This window comes from Geotrypetes seraphini, chromosome 6 (genome assembly GCF_902459505.1).
Source record: "Geotrypetes seraphini chromosome 6, aGeoSer1.1, whole genome shotgun sequence".
Classification (NCBI taxonomy): Eukaryota; Metazoa; Chordata; class Amphibia; order Gymnophiona; family Dermophiidae; genus Geotrypetes; species Geotrypetes seraphini.
The window spans coordinates 182,515,645-182,534,606 of NC_047089.1; the positions used below are offsets into that span (position 1 = coordinate 182,515,645).

General features: G+C 41.0%; 1 protein-coding gene across 1 annotated transcript in view; it reads left to right on the forward strand.

Annotated features, from left to right (window-relative positions):
* Positions 1-3,994, forward strand: part of LOC117363196 (neuropeptide Y receptor type 1-like) — a 47,684-nt gene extending 43,690 nt beyond the window's left edge. The window contains exon 2 of the mRNA XM_033950605.1: positions 1,482-3,994. Within this exon, the coding sequence (XP_033806496.1) occupies positions 1,587-2,693 (1,107 nt within the window). The 5' untranslated portion in view covers positions 1,482-1,586 and the 3' untranslated portion in view covers positions 2,694-3,994. The remainder of the gene's footprint in view (positions 1-1,481) is intronic.
* The last annotated feature ends 14,968 nt before the right edge of the window (positions 3,995-18,962 follow it).

The following is an 18,962-nucleotide window of genomic DNA, read 5'->3' on the forward strand; positions in this document are numbered from 1 at the left end:
GCTGGGGACAAGGTTGGGGCCGAACGGGATGTGACTTTGGAAGAACGGGGTGGGCTGGGTGGAAATGGGCGGGCCTGGGACAGGGCCAAGGGTCTGGATTTTACAATAGTAGAGTCTGGTAACCCTAGGCATGCACATAGGCAGAACATGGATGATGGGTGGGACAGCCATTTACACATGTAACTTAGAGAATACTCCAGGTCTATGGCTGGTGTAACAAGTAAGGTTCTCCGATATTATATAAAGAATTAAATAAAGGATCTGGGTGCCCAGATGTGATTATAAAATAAGCTGTCACCATACTTCCTTGAGTCACCTACATGGAGGCGCCTTGTTATAGAATTGCCTACATAATCACCGAATTTTGAGCACAGGAAATTAGACATTTTAAACCCCCTTGAATATCAGATGAATTGAAAGAGATCCTTCTCCTGTGCATTTATTCCACAGGGGTATTTAAATGTCTCTATATCTCCCCTTTCCTGACTTTCTTCCCTCTCTGAACCCGCTCCATCAGGTTGTTTTTTTTCTAAATTATTATTTATTTCTTTTAAGATGCGTTCATCAGAACTGTACACAGTGCTCCAAATGAGATCTGACCAGAGACTTACGGTATATAGAAACACTATTTAAGGCAGTGTCTTGGTAGTGCCAAACTATTCTTGCTTTACAGTGACAGATCAAACTGTGTCCCAAGGGATAGTCAAACAGATTGAAATTTTCTTATAACTTCCTTCCCATTTGTACCTTTTGAATAACTTTATCCCAGAGTTTTTTCAGCAGCTCTATAATTGAAGTGTTTAGAGTAGGCCTTTGCTTTAAATTTTAATTAAATTTAATTTAGAATTTATATTTCATTTGTATCCTATAAGAGGTTCAAGATGCATTATAATTTAAGCAGATAATAACATAAACTTTAATTAAAACAACATAATTGCAGGAAATTACAAAACAGATAAAAGAAAAAACAGCAGTAAGCTTGATTCTTTCTCCACCTACTGTGATTAGACATAGATGGTCTCTCTTGAGCTTATCATAGACCTTGTTAAGACAATTTCTAGAAATTGAGCTTACTTGGTTTAATATGACAAAGGGTGTGAAGGCTTATGGAATCAAGATTTTGTGGTTTCTTTTTTGTAATTACTTCTTGAATATTTCACATTGAAAGTGTGGTGTATATTGTGTAGATCAGTTAAATAATTTCCTATCTTAATGCACTTTGAATTTTTTTTTTTTTCTTTTAGACACGAGAATATGAAAAACGTACAATAGAGTAAAGACTTTCACAAGGCCCTGTGGCATAAATATATTGGACAGGATTACTACTCTATCAAATACTGTATTTAGATTTCTAATATACTGAAAATTAACTCAGCACAACCATTGTAAGGCCATGACTCTAAACTGACAGTTCTCATGGGCATCTAACTTTGAGTACTTAACTGTGTTAACCTAGATCACTGTTTTATTTCTCCATACAGGTCTTGAGAATTAAGAATTTCACACCTCTTCAAGCTGGGTTCAGGCACTTCCTGCAACTTTGCTGACATAGGTAAAGAAGCAGTATCTGAGATACTCTCAAGATAATGGATGAGTTCCTGAAGCTGTTGTACATGAACATTTCCAACCGTCTCAATGCGCCCTGGGAAGAGGACAGTTTCTGCACTGACTCAGTGAGCAACATCACCTTCCTGATCATGGCTTACAGTGCAGTGATTGCTGTGGGGCTGATTGGCAACATTTGCCTGGTCTTTGTGATCATGCGGCAGAAGGAGATGAGGAATGTCACCAATATCCTCATTGCCAACCTCTCCTGCTCTGATGTCCTCATGTGCCTGGTATGCCTACCAGTCACAGTGATCTATACTTTGATGAACCGGTGGATTCTGGGAGAAACTCTCTGCAAGATAACTCCCTTTGTCCAATGCATATCTGTCACTGTCTCCATTCTCTCCTTGGTTCTAATAGCTTTAGAGAGGCATCAGTTGATCATCAACCCAACTGGCTGGAAGCCAATTCCTTGGCATGCATACTTGGCTGTGGCTGTCACTTGGATAGTGGCTTGCTTCATCTCCTTACCATTTCTATCCTTTAGCATCTTAACCAAGCTCCCATTCCAGAATCTCTCCTTGCCTTTTGACCCTTTTGTTAACCACTTTGTATGCATGGACCACTGGCCTTCAGAGAATCACCGACTGGCTTATACAACATGTCTTCTCATTTTTCAGTATTGTTTGCCTCTGCTTCTCATCTTGGTCTGCTATCTCCGAATCTTCCTGCGGTTGCGTCGTCGGAAGGACATGTTGGAGAGGTCCAAAGATGGCTGCCGCAAAGCTACTCACAAGAAAATTAACATCATGCTGGCAAGCATTGTGGTGGCTTTTGCCTTTTGTTGGCTGCCACTGACTGTTTTCAATGCCCTTTATGATTGGGACCATGAGAAAATTTCTGTTTGCTATCATAACCTCATCTTCTCCTTTTGCCACCTGACCGCCATGGCTTCCACTTGTGTTAACCCTATCATGTATGGCTTCCTCAATAATAATTTCCAAAAGGAGGTGAAGGCCTTGATTTATCGTTGCCGCTGCAATGGGGAACAGGATAAATATGAGAATTTTCCCTTATCCACAGTTAGCACTGAATTATCCAAGGCCTCATCATTACAAAGCAGTGGTTTCAATAACAATGGTTAATTGTAGAATGGTCTCTTGCTCAAGAAATCTCTTTTTCTGGTCAGTAGCTCATTGAGGACAATGACTTTAACTAAGAGCAAACAGAGAAGCTTCATCTAAATGTCCTGCAAATGATGGACTTTGATATGGTGTGCTCTTTCAGATAGTCCCTCAAGGCTTCTTTGTTTCATCCACAAAGACTGCTCCCCATGTCCTCAGTCTCGTGTGTCACGAGTTGACTAATCTGCTATAGGGCTCATTTTTTAAAAAAAAGATGTCCAAAAGACAGCATAAACTGGCATTTGGAAGTCTCACTAGTCAAAACGTCCAAGTGGCCATTTTCAAAACTGACTTTCTAGACATCTTTCTGGTCATTTTGTCTCCAGTGCATCTAAATCTTAAGGTGTCTTGTTAGAGGCATATTTTGGGTAGGCATAGGGAATGCTTAGGACTTGAATAGTCTGCAGGGATAATCAAATTTTTAACAAAATGTCCAGGGCACTATTTAAATATGTGGGGCTAGACCTGTTTTAAAAATGAATAAGGATCAAGAAGGTGCCCAAACTGACGATGACAACTGGAGGAATTAAGGCATGACCCTCCTTACTCCCCCAGTAGTCAATGACCCCCTCCCACCACCCAAAGATGTGATAGAAACAGTTCATTATTAGAACTTCAGATGGCCACACAGACAGCTAGGCATAGCAGAGGGGCATTCTAAGGGACACTGCACTGAATGTCACATAAAAAGTCTCAGGTACATGTCTCTATAACCTGCTTATATTGTATGGTGAGCCCTCCAAAACCCACTGAAAACCTAATGCACCTACATAAAGATGGCACCTGCAAGCATAAGGGCTATTGTTATGGTGTACAGGTGGGTAAAGTAAGTTTTTGGTGGGTTTTGGAGGGCTCACCATACAATATAAGCAGATTATAGTGGCATGTGTACCTGGGACTTTTTAATACCCCCTTTTTAGTGCCCCTCTGCTCTGTTCAGCTATCTGTGTGGCCAGTTTGCTAAGAATACTGCTGCTTGGACGTTGCTCTGCTCAGCTCAGCTGTTTGTGTGGCTAGTTTGCTAAGAACGCTGCTGCTTGGCCGTTCCAATGGCTTGTTTTTGTCTTTAATTTGGATATCTTCGTATTAAAAAATGGCCAAAAAAGATAGAAGCACTAAGGACCAAAATGTCTAGATAGGTCATTAAAAAAAAAAAAAAAAGATGTCCTGCGATTTCAAAAATTGATGTTTTCTTTACTGGATTTCTGGATGTCTTTCCCAAAACATCCAAACTCAGACTTAAACATCCTATTGAAAATGCCCCTCTGTGTCTCTAGCCATTTATATTCCACAGCAGAAGGATCTAAAGAAAACCCAGGTTAGGGCTCTTCAACTCAAAGAGGAGATATGATAGAGATGTATAAAATCATAAGTGGGGTAAAATAGGTACATAGAAAATGGGTGTTTTCCCTTTCAAACAGTACTAAAACTAGAGGGCATTCCATGAAGCTAGAATAAATTGAAAGGAAATATTTATTTATTTAAAAAATTTAGGCATAGCGAGGGTAGGAGGCGCCTGAGGTGGAGGTGCCCCCCCCGCGCCCTCCACTCTGCCCCCTGTTCCTTCCCCGTCCCCCTTGCCATACTCACATCCTCCCTTCCCTCCATACCTCTTTAAATATTTGCCATTGCATGCAGCTTCTGTGGCCTGCTGCTCGTGGTAGCGTTGACTTTCCCTCTGATGTCACTTCCTGGCCCTGCAACCTGGAAGTGATTTCAGAGGGAAGATAGCTTGGCGTGAGCAGCAAGCCTAAGAAGTTGCTTGCACTGGTGAATATTTAAAGAGATATGAGGAGAAGGGAAGGAAAGGCGTAAGCATTGCATGAGGGAGTGGAGAGGTGCCAGTGCCCCCACCAAGACAGCATCCAGATGGATCGCCCCACCCCAGCACCCCCTTACTATGACACTGCTTTCAGGGTCATCCCATATAACTCCTACCGTATGACAACAATATGACTTCTTGAACAGCAAGACAATTTTTTAGTCACCCTTTTTTTAACTCCCACCCTGAGGTATTCTGGAGACTATAGTCTTATGACCTTAATAGGAAAAAGAGGTCTACGTACATACTCCAAATTCTTTAGGGTAAGGTTTTTTTGTTATATGTCCAATTTTTGTTACCTTCCAATTATCATATTATTCACCTACCACTGCCCAGCCTCTTAACAGCCTAATACAGGAATAACCCTCTTCTGAATGCAACTCTCACAGGAGCTATTTCCAGTGCTGTTCCTAGATCAATAGGTGTCGAGCTTGGTTTACGCCTCTTGTGAGTGCACACTTTCTCTTCTCATGAACAAGTTTTCACTGCTGCTTGTTTTGCGACTACAGGAGGGATGAGATTCTTGTGCTAAAAACATATTACATTACATACTCATTTCCTTAAACTAATAGAGAGCAAGAGTGGTACAGGTAAGGTGGCCCTCACTCGGATCCTACAGCCCTGTTACATTCTGGCTCCTGTAGTTTTTTGCAAAGAAAAACATGTACTAAATCAACTCAAGAACAGACTATAGCATGAAGTGCACTGCAGTCCGATGTACATTGCAATCAAAGCCAACTTGTAAATGAAGTTTTGAAAGTAATCCATATAGAGCTTACTTAGCTTTAGAATGTTACAAAGAGACTCTTGAAATCATTACACTTATTACAGATGGCACATACAGTATAACTTTTCTTGTAGCCAATTTTTTTGTGCACTAAAAGGCACCACATGAAGGTGAAAGACACAGTGATGAAGTCCACTGAGGTGAATCAAACTCCAACCCTCATCGGTTGCCTGTGCCGGGGTCCCCCAGCCTTTGCATAACACTTCTGCTAGTAACTTAATTCTGCTGTGCTTCTTACAGACATATCCAGAAATAGTAGATAAACATGGTTCCCACCTCTGCTAAGATCAGGAAGGCTGCCTTCCTCTGTCTCATCAGTAGATCAAGACCACCCTTCTCATACTCAACTGATAGAGCTCCCATAATATAATAAAGGGAGCTGTGGCTGCAGAGTATAGGATCTGTGCAGTGTACTCATCATATTTCGTTTGGACTAGAATCTTTAATATTTTATAGTATTATTCTACCAAGTCTGAAAAATCCCAGATTTGAAAGAGTTGACTGGGTTATTTAGCTATGTATTTATTGTATTGAATCTCTCTTGTAGATTTGATCAGACATAGGTGTATAGCATTGTACCCATATCTTACAGTGCCAGTAAGCAAGTGCCAAACAGGCAAGATTTTCATTCATAAGAACATAAGAATTGCCGCTGCTGGGTCAGACCAGTGGTCCATCGTGCCCAGCAGTCCGCTCACACGGCAGCCCTCTGGTCAAAGACCAATGCCCTGAGACTAGCCCTACCTGCGTACGTTCCGGTTCAGCAGGAACTTGTCTAACTTTGTCTTGAATCCCTGGAGGGTGTTTTTCCCTATGACTGTCTCCGGAAGAGCGCTTCAGTTTTCTACCACTCTCTGGGTGAAGAAGAACTTCCTTACGTTTGTACAGAATCTATCCCCTTTCAATTTTAGAGAGTGCCCTCTTGTTCTTCCTACCTTAGAGAAGGTGAACAACCTGTCCTTATCTACTAAGTCTATTCCCTTCAGTACCTTGAATGTTTCGATCATGTCTCCTCTCAATCTCCTCTGCTCAAGGGAGAAGAGGCCCAGTTTCTCTAATCTTTCGCTATACGGCAGCTCCTCCAGCCCCTTAACCACCTTAGTCGCTCTTCTCTGGACCCTCTCGAGTAGTACCGTGTCCTTCTTCATGTACGGCGACCAGTGCTGGACGCAGTACTCCAGTTGAAGGCGCACCATGGCCCGGTACAGTGGCATGATAACCTTCTCCGATCTGTTCATGATCCCCTTCTTTATCATTCCTAGCATTCTGTTCGCCCTTTTCGCCACCACCACCACACATTGCGTGGACGGCTTCATCAACTTATCGATCAGAACTCCCAAGTCTCTTTCCTGGGAGGTCTCTCCAAGTACCGCCCCAGACATCCTGTATTCGTGCATGAGATTTTTGTTACCGACATGCATCACCTTGCACTTATCCACGTTGAACCTCATCTGCCATGTTGATGCCCATTCCTCGAGCCTCATTATGTCACTTTGCAGATCTTCGCAATACCCCTGCGTCTTCACTACTATGAATAACTTTGTATCGTCCGCAAATTTAATCACCTCACTTTTCGTACCTATGTCCAGATCGTTTATAAAGATGTTGAAGAGCACGGGTCCAAGCACCGAGCCCTGCGGCACCCCACTGGTGACGTTCTTCCAGTTCGAGTATTGTCCATTTACCCCCACTCTCTGTTTCCTATGCTCCAGCCAGTTTTTAATCCATGTGATAAGAACACATTCACTTTGTTCAATCATGCTATGCATGCTTTTTCAACAGTACAATGAATGTGTAAAGCCAGGAGGCTAAGCAGGGAAGGTTCTGTACCACCAGCCACCACACTGCTATACATCGGGTTACCATATGGCTCCAGAAAAAGGAAGATGGATTGAGACATCTGGGTTTTACTTCCATTTAAAGCAATGGAAGAACAACCCAGATGTCTCAATCCATCCTCCTTTTTCTGGAGCCATTTGGTAACCTTAGATAAATACACATTACCTAGGACAGTCATTTCACCTAGATCACCTCAAAGGCACTGATCCATCCTAGTTTTGTCCCTGTTGCATGCACAGAAGAAATCAGAGGAACAAAAATTCCCTGTTCCTTGGAACACAATCTTAACTGGACAGGGCTGGGGTTAAACATTCAGAGGCCCAGGGCAGAAACTGGGGAAGGGGAATGCAAGGCCTACCAGCTTGGGCCCTGCTGTGGCATGGGGACCCAGGGCAATTGCCCAATTTGCACCACTTTGGATTAACCTAGATCACTTGGCAATGCTAATATTACCTGAGAGTCTAATTACCCTGATGTTTATTCCTAACTGATTTTCTTTTCCCACTCTTGGAACTTTATTTTTGTCAATTCTCATTTTTTTGCACTGTATATACACATGAGGTTTTTGGAAATGTATTTATTATAAAAGCAGGGTTAAAACTGAAAAGACTAATCAGACAAGATCAAGGTTAAGATATAAAAGCAGTCTCAACATGATAGCTGGTCAATATCCAAAAGTAGTGCTTTTTTTTTTTTTTTTAAATCCTGCTGGGCGGAGGAGGGGCTAGGGGCATTCAAGATAAAGAGCTAAAACTTATGAACAAGATAAAGAGCTAAAACTTATGAGGTGCCTACTACTATTAATTATTTCTATAGCGCTACCAGACATACACAGCACTGTACAGAGTCAAAAAGAAGACAGTCCCTGCTCAAAAGAGCTTACAATCTAAATAGATAATACAGACAAACAGGATGTCATGAATACAGTTAAAGGAAATGGTTAATCTGCTGGCTAGGTTGGTGGGCATTAGATATATTGAAGATGCATAGCGACACCTAACTTAAATCCGTGCCTAAGTTAATTGTTTTTTAATGGGTCAAATGGTGGTCAAATTATGCCATTAAAAAACAATTATTTTAATTGTTAATGTGGGTTGCATGCAGAATACCAAGCAGTGCCTAGCAACACCTATGTCAAGGTACCCTGCAACACCTAACAATGCCTACCTGAAAAGTAGGCATGGTTAGGGGTGGAGAATAAGTCCAAAACTGAGCTGCTCCTCTTTCCTCCTAAACTCTCCGCTCCTCCTCCTCCTTTCTCCATCTCGGTAAATAATACTGACATTGCTTCAGTCTCCTCTGCTCGCAATCTTGGAGTGGTCTTCGATTCTGACCTATCATTTTCTACGCATATCCAACAAGCTGCTAAGACCTGTCGCTTCTATCTCTTCAATATCACCAAAATTCGTCCCTTCCTCTCTGAGCACACTACCCGGACCCTTGTCCAAGCTCTCGTAAACTCACGCTTAGATTACTGCAATCTACTCCTAACTAGTATCTCGCAGTGTCGCCTCTCCCCCTTGCAATCTCTGCAAAACTCTTCTACCAAGCTCGCTACGCTCATGTCACCCCTCTCCTTAGTCACTTCACTAGCTCCCTATCTGCCATCGCATATAGTTCAAGATCTTATTGCTGACCTACAAGTGTGTTAATTCTGCTGCCCCTCAATATCTCTCCTCGCTTCTCTCTCCTTATACACCTCCCAGAGAACTCCGTTCCTCAGATAAGCCTCTCTTAGCTGTACCCTTCTCCTCCACTGCCAATTCCAGACTTTGTTCTTTTCATCTAGCTGCCTCCTATGCCTGGAATAAATTACCCGAGCTTGTGTGTCAAGTCCCTTCCCTTGTTTAAAAACAGACTAAAACCCCATCTTTTTGATATAGCTTTCAATCTTTAACCCTATTCCTCTGCCCTCCAACCCAGCCCACTGATTAACCGTTCCCCTTAACTGTATCCATGACATCCTGTTTGTCTGTCTTGCCTGTTTAGATTGTAAGCTCTTTTGAGCAGGGACTGTTTTCTTATTCTTTGTGACTCTGTGCAGCGCTGTGTGCGTCTGGTAGCGCTATAGAAATAATTAATAGTAGTAGTAGAATAAATGTGGTTGACTTGGGTGTCACTAGGCATCTGAGATAGGCACCAGGAAAATAGGCTGGGTAAAACCTTCCTAATATACCAGCATAGGGTTAGGGACTTCCCTGGACATGTCTGGACAGCTTTTCAAAACCCAGCACTTTGTTCGACATTGGGACAGCATCTGCAAACACGCAGATGCAACACAGTGATGTCATTGCATCGCATGCGCGAATGCCGTCCCAACGCATGAACAGGTTAAGGGGGTGGGGCTGGGGGCGGGTTGTGGGCAGGATGTGGGCGGAACTGGGCGGGCCTGGGGGCATGATCATGGGTCCATATTTTCCTTCGGGAAAATCTGGTAACTCTATATCAGCGCCTACCTCTGGGACACCTAGCAATGCCTAAACCTGCTTAGGTGCCACTAGGTGTGTTTCTATAAACAGTGCCATGTTGTTGACTGACAAACATGCCAACCTGCACCTACAAATTAGACGCCATTTATAGGATCAAGCTCATATTCAGTGCTAGATTTAGACTTGGTGAAACCCTAAGCTATATAAAGCTTGAAGGCCCCTTCTTAATTAGTTACACCATATCGTATACCCTAGAAACAATTCGTAAAAGGAATTTTTAAAATAATTTTAGCAAACACTGATATATAATAGGGAGTTAATTCTTTCACACATGCTTTTTGGACAAGCCCAAAGGTTAATCACTTTTGGCAGGCGGTGGTCCGCTATTTGAAGCAGATAATACAGTGCCCTATTCCATTTTCAGTGGTGGGCCTTATTTTGGACAAATTTGAAGCCTTTAGAATATGTAACTGGGGATATCAAAGGGTGGGCTGTGGGAAAGCAGATTATACAATTGGTGTGAATGGATCCTGTCACCCATCATATTGGGCTTGGAGAAATTGTTTATATAACTTAATGTTACTAGACCTTAGCTATGCTACGTTCACTCCAAAATGGAAAAAAAAACACATTTTTTTCAAATTTGGGAAGTTTATATATTCATTAAATTCATTCATTAACCCCTAAAGCTAGAAGTGCTATCTTGAACTCATTATGAGGAGATGGTTTGGGAGGATTGATCTCTAGTATCCCATAAATTAGCATCAAATAGGGGAAGAGGGAGGAGGAAGGGGTAACAGGCTTGGGGGACAGGGAATGGGTGACTGAGTACCAAATCTGGACAGGCCAAAAAAAAACCCCAGAGGCTGTCAGAGTTTTTGATTGATAAGTGGGGGTTGGGGGGGGGTCAAGGGATTCCCACTCAGCTATACATCGCACAGGGTCTGTTTAGTTAAAATAATGTTTGAATTCTGTTTATTGGTCATGAACAGAGACCTGCTGGAGTATGTTGGCAGTACAGTACCCTTAGATTGGATATTAATTGTGAATTGTATGAAACACACTGTGCTATTGGAACTTGGTTGTTCATTATACTGTTTTTTTCATTCCAATAAAAAAGATTTAACATAAATAAGTTTGATTTTAAAAAAACAAAAAAAAATTTCAGCCCCCCCCCAAAAAAAAAAAAATTTAAAAAAAATCTGAACTTTTGTGAGGCCCCTGCAGATTGTGATGCTTATACAGTAGGTAAATTCAGCACAGCCGATAGTGGCGATAATAGCCCTTCATTATTATGCAAGATAACTTTATCCATTTAAATGGACTGCACAAATAGTATTCCTAACTTTGAATGATAACTTTATCCATTTACAATTAGTGCTGTATATTCAGTGAATAACTAAGCTTTTTTCCAGGGCCATACGAGGATCGAGGAAGAAGTTATCCAAAGAGTGACAATATTCAACCTGGCATAAAGATAACTAGTTGATAACTTTAGAACAGCATAAAAGCTGATTTGCAGAGAGCAAACTCAATATCACTGTTATCGGAAGATCATGGTCACTTGCCGCTCTGTCTGGATATTCTGAACTGCTTACAATTCAGAAAGCAGCGCTGAATATCTGGAATATTTTCAAATGCCGCAGCCAGTATTAAAAAAAAAAAATGCCGACCATGGTGTTTTAATGTTGGTCTATAGGTCTTTAGGCAAGACCAGAATATAAACATTTGGTTTATAGCAATCTATTTTTACTATTGATATTATCAGTTTTCCATTTCTATAATCTCCTCTAAAAGCCTAGATATCAATGTATGTAAATATATAAAGGTGTATATATAGACTTTATAAAAATGTATTTTCCTGTGGCGTTGTTTTTTCTCTCTGCTTTGCTCTAGCTGTAAGAATTTGAAAGCTTTGGGAATTTTCATATAAAGTTCTGGGAACTGTGGTTTTCTATAGGCCGGTGATAAATAAAAGCATAGGTCCATTCCACCAAATAAAAATTCTCTGTGGTCTGAAGAATGCTGCCTGGTGGGGGGGGTTTCTAAACTGAAATTAAGGGGAAAGGGAAGAAATCTGTATACGGAGCAAATGGTGAGTTTCTCTGGAACATGGAAAATTTGTTGACTTCAGATTCAGAAATTTCCCAAAATAAAGGGCCCGGTGTTAAAAAAAGACTGAAGGGTTGATATTTAGCAAGATTTAACAGGATAGGAGGACTTCTACCCAGTTAAATCCTGCTGAACAGCTCTGTTACTGAGATGTATATGCATATAATGGAAGCAGTACTGTACATGCAAATTTAATCTTATGCATATTCATTGTGGAGATCTTGAAAAGCCGACTGGGGGCTAGATGCACAAAACATAGTCGTTAAGACCGTATGAGTTGCTGTTGGACGATTTTTTGGCCGACTCTGGAACAGCGATTGATATTCCAACAAGTTTCCATGCAAATGATTTGCACGTAGGTTCACCCTAATCCCATCCAACCAGTCATGCTGAAAGTGACTTCGACACATGTGCAGAGCTGGTATAGGGAAGCCCAAACAGCTGAGTGGCAGGGAAAACCCCAAAGCAGCTTCAGGCCACTCAGCTGCTGGGGTATTTTTCTTTTTTTTTCTTTTTTTAATGGCACAGATTTACATGTGTTACACACGCACATCTATCTCGTTAAAAATTTTTTATTTATTTATTCAACTTTTTAGCCCTTTCTCTCAAAGGACCCCAGAACGGGTTACAAAGTACATCCACAATAATTGAGACAGGACAGAGATGACATAATTTACATAAATTACAATATAGACATGACAATAATTTACAATATAGACATGACAATAAAACATATATACTAAGTAGCATTTGGTGAGATTAGGTGCCGTAGGTGCGTTGACTGAGTGGCGGTTCTGGGTGCATGACTTTAAGGCGCTGGATTTGTAAAGAGGAAGGTTTTTACAGCTTTCCTGAAGCTCCAAAATCTATCTAGTGATCTAACAGATGGGGGGATGGTGTGCCAAGTCTGGGTATGAAATGTGAGTAGGAGCGTTTGCAGGCTGTTTCAGTTTTGAGGGAGTGGTCGGGAAGTATGGTCAGTCGTTTTTCTCCTTGGGACCTTGGGTCGCTTTGGGAAGTAGATTTGTAGTTTAGTTTTCATGTAATACGGAATTGTTTCATGGAAGGTTTTGAAAGCGAGAACCAGGGCCTTGAAGGTCCAGTGTTTTTGAATGGGCAGCCAGTGCATGGAAGCTAACGCAGGGGTAACATGGTTGTGGATGCCTAGGTTTTTCAGAAGGCAGATTGCAGCATTTTGCACCCTTTGAAGGCAAGAGAGAGTTTTGGTGGGTAGGCCCACTAGTAGAGTGTTACAATAGTCTACACGGGATAGTACAAAAGCATAGAGTAGTTGGGCAAATTCAGGTTCTGAGAAGTATGCACCTATGGTTTTTAGCTGGCAAAGGCAGTAGAAGGAGGATGATACTAGTTTGGATACGTGATCTGTCATTGATAAGTTAGAGTCAAGAGTTACTCCTAGGCTGCGGAGGTTGTCTTTGGGTGGAAGGGTGTTTGCGCCCCAGGAAAAGGATGGACAGAGGTATATACATAGATCTTTTTGGATCCAGAGAAGTTCTGTCTTGGATTCATTTAACTGTAACTTGTTCCCGGTCATCCAGGTCTTTTTTTCAGTTAAATAAGATTGGAGATTATAGATTTGTGTGTCTCTGTGTTGGCCTAGGGGAAGGTAGAGTTGTAGGTTGTCAACGGAGTGGATTTTGATTCAGTGTTTTCCTGCTATGTCCAGTACTGGTTTGACATAGAGGTTGAAGAGGAGAGGTGATAGTAAGGCTCCCTGAGGCACTCCATAGTGGAGTGGTATGGGTTCAGATAAAGATTTTCCTAGTAGAACTCTCTGTGATCTGTTGTTCAGGAATGAAGAGAATCATTGAAGTGCGTTGTCACAGATTCCGATGGACTTTAACCTGGACAAGAGGAGAGAGTGGTCGATGGTGTCGAAGGTGGCACTAAGGTCTGATATTCTAGGATTTTCCAGCAGTCATCTAGAATGTCCAAAAGCACTGTTTCTGTGCTGTGGCATTTCCTGAAACACGATTGGAAGTTGGAGAGGGTGATGTTTGTCTCCATGAAGTCTTGCAATTGCACAAGTACTGTCTTATACAATATTTTTGAGATGAATGGGAGGTTGGAGACAGGTCTGAAGTTGCTTGGGTTGTCTGGGTCCATGGTTGGATTTTTCAGGAGTGGTTTTACTATGGCAGATTTCCAGCTCCTTGGAATTACACCTGTCGTAAGGGACTCATTTATTAGGGGTAGGATGGATTCCAGGAATACCTAGTTTGTATCCAGGAGTATAGTGGAGGGACATGGGTCCAGGATCGAGGTCGCGGAGCGTATGGAGTTGATTATGGTTTTGAAGTCGTTGTGGGAGATCAGTTTGAAACTGTTCAATGTTTCCATCTTGAGAAGATTGTCATCTTGGGTGGTCTCTGGGATGTATGAGAGTGCTTTGGCCTCCGAGTTCAGATTTGCGCATATCTTTGATATTTTGTCATGGAAGAAGGTGGAGAGGGATTCGCAATCTAGGTTCATTTGCTGGGAATGCATTGGACCTTGGGACGAGGAGAATAGGTTTTTCATTATCAAGAAGATGGCCTTCGATCTTTTTGGGACCTTGGATGGTAGAGCAGTGAAATGTGCTTTCTTTGCTTCATGTGTGGCTAATTTGTAGTTTTGCAGCAGGTTTTTCCAGGAGGATTTGTCCTCGTCACTGAGAGTTTTGCACCAAGTATTTTCTAATTTTCTGACTCTCCTTTTTTGTATTCTCAGATCTTCTGTAAACCAGGGTGAAGAGAATGGTCATGAGTTAGGTTTGATCACCTTGACATTTGCTAGGTTCTCATAGAGTGTTTTAATGCCTGAATGCCTGGTCAGTGCCTTCTCTTCTAGGGAATATGATGTAGAGTTTGTGCTTAGTTGTAGTTTGGAGATGCCGAAGGAAAATGTGGTTCGGTTTACTGACTTTGGGTCGAACGTAATTGTTTCCTGGGAATTTGTTTGGTCTGCTGCCTCTTTAACTCTGGTGTGCAGGCCAAATGTGATTATATGTTGGTCAGTCCAGGGGACCACAATGTTGGTCAGCGAGGATGTTTTCTGGTCAATTTGTGGACCAGAAGATCTGGGAGAAAGATTAGGTCCCGGGGGTTTGAGCCAATGATTGAGATATTGACCTGCAACAAACATCAGCAGTCAACTGCCTGAATATAGGTCTCTGAGGTCCATCTCCATTGTTAAAAGTTAGCACTCTTTATGTGCTAATTATTTGGGTGTTTTTTGATATCTTTCAGTCTGTCCCCATATGCCTTATGATAAAGACCACATACCATTTTAGTAGCCTTCCTCTGGACCAACTCCATCCTTGTTATATCTTTTTGAAGGTGTGGTCTCCAGAATTGTACACAATATTCTAAATGAGGTCTCACCAAAGTCTTATACAGAGGCATCAATACCTCCTTATTCCTACTGGCCATACCTCTCCCTATGCAATCTAGCATCCTTCTAGCTTTCGCTGTCACCTTTTTAACTTTAGTTCATCACATACAATCACACCTACGTCCCGCTCTTCTGTCATACAACATAAGTTCTTTACCCCCTAAACTGTACCATTCCATCGGGTTTTTGAAGCTCAAATGCATGACCTTGCATTTCTTAACATTAAATTTTAGCTGCCAAATTTCAGACCATTCTTCAAGCTTTGTCAGGTCTTTCTTCATATTATTCATACCATCCGGCATGTCTATTGAAGATTTTGGTATCATCTGCAAAGAGGCAAATCTTACCCAACAACCCTTAAGCAATATCGGTTATAAAAATGTTTTAAAAAACACGCCCAAGAACAGAACCTTGAGGCACACCACTGGTAACATCCCTTTCCTCAGAGCGATCTCCATTGATCACTATCCTCTGTCGTCTTCTATTCAACCAGTTCTTGACCCAGCTGTAACTTTGGGATGCATCCTGAAGGCACTCAGTTTATTTATTAGACGTAGAGGTGGAACACTGTCAAATGCTTTGCTAAAATCTAAATACACCACATCTAGCGCACATCCTTTATCCAATTCTCTGGTTATCCAGTCAAAGAAATGGATCAGATTTGTGTGACAAAACCTACCTCTAGTGAATCCAAGTTGCCTGCAGACCTGTAATCTACAGGATTCCAGAAACTTGACCATTTTCTGTTTTAAAAGTGTTTCCATTAATTTGCTTACCACAGAAGTCAGACTTACTGGCATGTAATTCTCTATTTCTTCCTTACTTCCACTTTTGTGGAGAGGGACCACATCCGCCCTTCTCAGTCCTCTGATATCACTCCCGACTCTAGAAACTGGTTGAAAAGGTTAGTTAGCGAAACTACCAGAACCCTGGTTGTTTCTGGGGGTCATTCCAAGAGGAAAACACATTTGTATTGAAGATTTTTTGTGGATGGGAGATTTAGTAGTATCCTTTTGAGAGTTCTGCTAGAGCTGGACCATGCCGTTGAGAATAGCTGGATGAGGGGAGCTGCTGAGTTTCCATGAAGTATGTGATGCATGATATTTTGAATGTTATTCGTGATGGGATTGGTAGCCAATGTAGTTGATTGGTGAGAGCTGAGACCAAGTCGTATTTTCTAAGGTTGAAGATTAGTCTTACAGCAGTGTTTTGGATGAGTTGCATTTTATGGACCAGAGCAGTGTCGATTCCCATGTAAATGGAGTTGCAATAGTCTAGTTGAGGTAGAATCATCTGTTTTACTATTAAGGCAAAGTGTTGTTGGTGAAAGTACAGTCCAATTAGCCTCAGTTGTCTCAGGGTGAAGAGGGATTTCTTCCAGAGATTGGAGATTTGAGGTTCCCTGGTTAAGTGTTGAGTCTAGAATGCAGCCTAGGATTTTGGAGGATTCATCTACAGAAAGGGTTTTGCCTGATTGAAGGGTGCCATCTGTTGGGCTGTGTGGTTTTAGTTGTGTTTAATTTTAGTTTATTGATTGTTGCCCAATTCTGGATTCTTTCAATATTGAGTGTGACTTTGTTGGTGATGTCCAATTGATTGTTGGTTGTAGGAATAAGGAAAAAGATGTTATCTGTGTAAGATATTATGCTCTCGTCTTCAAATTTCATGTTTCCCAGGGAACTCTTGAAAAGGATGGGGGAGAGTGGGGAGCCTAGTGGCATGTCACAGAAGGCATTCCAGGGGTTGGAGGTTTCTCCATTCTTTTTGACTATGTATTCTATGTAAACTATGTGAACTGAGAGCCCTCGGGATGGGTCCCAAAGTGACAGGCAGGGTCAAGAACTGGTTGAGTGGAAGACAACAGAGGGTAGCTATCAATGGAGAGTGCTCTGAGGAAAAGGATATTACCAGTGGTGTGCCTCAAGGTTCTGTTCTTGAGCCTATTCTTTTTAACATTTTTTATAAACGATATTGCTGAAGGGTTGTCGGGTAAGAATTGCCTCTTTGCAGATGAAACGAAAATCTGCAATAGAGTAAACACGCCGGATGGTATGAAAAACATGAAGAAAGACCTGGAAAAGCTTGAAGAATGGTCTGAAATTTGGCAGCTAAAATTTAATGCTAAGAAATGCAAGGTCATACATTTGGGCTGCAAAAACCAGAGGGAATGGTACAGTTTAGGGGGTAAAGAACTTATGTGCATGACAGAAGAGCAGGACTTGGGTCTGATTGTATGTGATGATCTTAAAGTAGTCAAACAGGTTGAAAAGGTGACAGCAAAAGCTAGAAGGATGCAAGGTTGCATAAGGAGAGGTATGGCCAGTAGGAAAAAGGAGGTATTGATGCCCCTGTATAAGACTTTGGTGGTAAGCAAATTAATGGAAACTCATTTAGAATATTGTGTACAATTCTGGAGGCCGCACCTTCAAAAAGATATAAAAAGGATGGAGTTGGTCCAGAGGAATTCATGTAATTCAGAATTATTTAAAGAACATTCTAAATTTTATAAATCAAAAATAAATCAAGCTAAAACAAAATTTTATTCAGGATTGATTCAGAAAGCTACTAATTCTTCTTCTCTCTATCGCATACTAAATTCTATCACATACTCTAATAAATGGAAAAATCATGAAGGTGAACTTAACCTCTCTGCTCAGGAACTAGCTATTTATTTTACTGAGAAAATTGATAAGATCAGATCTACTTTTACTTTAAATTCCCCTAGTCAAGTGCAAATTGATTCTAATGTACTATCCTCAAAATGTTCCACTTTTAACATTCCTAATCTAACAGAGTTAAAAGTCATTATTAACTCTATTAACATAAAAGGTTCTCAAAACGACCCAGTTCCTCCTTTTTTTCTTAAACGATTTTTTACGATCTTTGGCCCTGCAATACTTACCTTGGTTAGTGAAAGTCTAAAACAAGGCATCGTTCCCAAAACTTGGAAACATTCTATCATCTACCCTATTATCAAAAACCACAAAACTAGCGTAGAAGACATGTCAAATTACAGACCTATTGCCAACTTACCATTTTTGTCAAAATTAACCGAGAAGATAGTATTTAATCAGATTTCAGACTTCATTGAAAAAACTAACATTCTTCACCCAAACCAAACTGGCTTCAGGCAACATCACTCTACCGAACACTCGCTAATAGGCATGTCTACTATAATTCATTATTTTTTAGACCATCACCAGTCTGTTCTGTTAATCTCATTGGATCTTTCATCTGCTTTCGACACGATCGATCATGAATTATTATTACATAGACTTCAATCAATAGGAATCACAGACCAAGTGCTCTCCTGGTTTCAATCATACTTTTCAGATCGTTCCTCTTCAGTTTGTTTTAATAACACTACTTCTAATACTTTTACTTCCGTAAATGGCGTCCCACAAGGCTCAATACTGTCTCCGCTATTATTTAATATATTTCTTGCCCCATTATTAACTCTATGTCAATCAATCGGATTTAATGTCTTCGCTTACGCGGACGACATTCAACTTTTACACCCCATAGACATTGATAACCCTTTAATTACTTCTGAGATTAATGCTAAATTAGAGAAAATACATCTTTGGCTAAATAATAACAGGCTCTCATTAAACATTAATAAATCCAATGTACTACTGTTTCCTTGGAAAGATAATCCAAAGCTTAAATTTCCGATTACTATCAAGGACCATCCCTTACAAGAGGTAGACAATATTAAAATATTAGGCGTCATCTTTGACCATAAACTTTCTTTTCATACTCATATCAGTCATGTCATAAGGTCATCTTTCTTTAGGCTTCGTCAAATCCGTTCTGTTGCACAATTCCTTAACAATAACTCTCTTAAT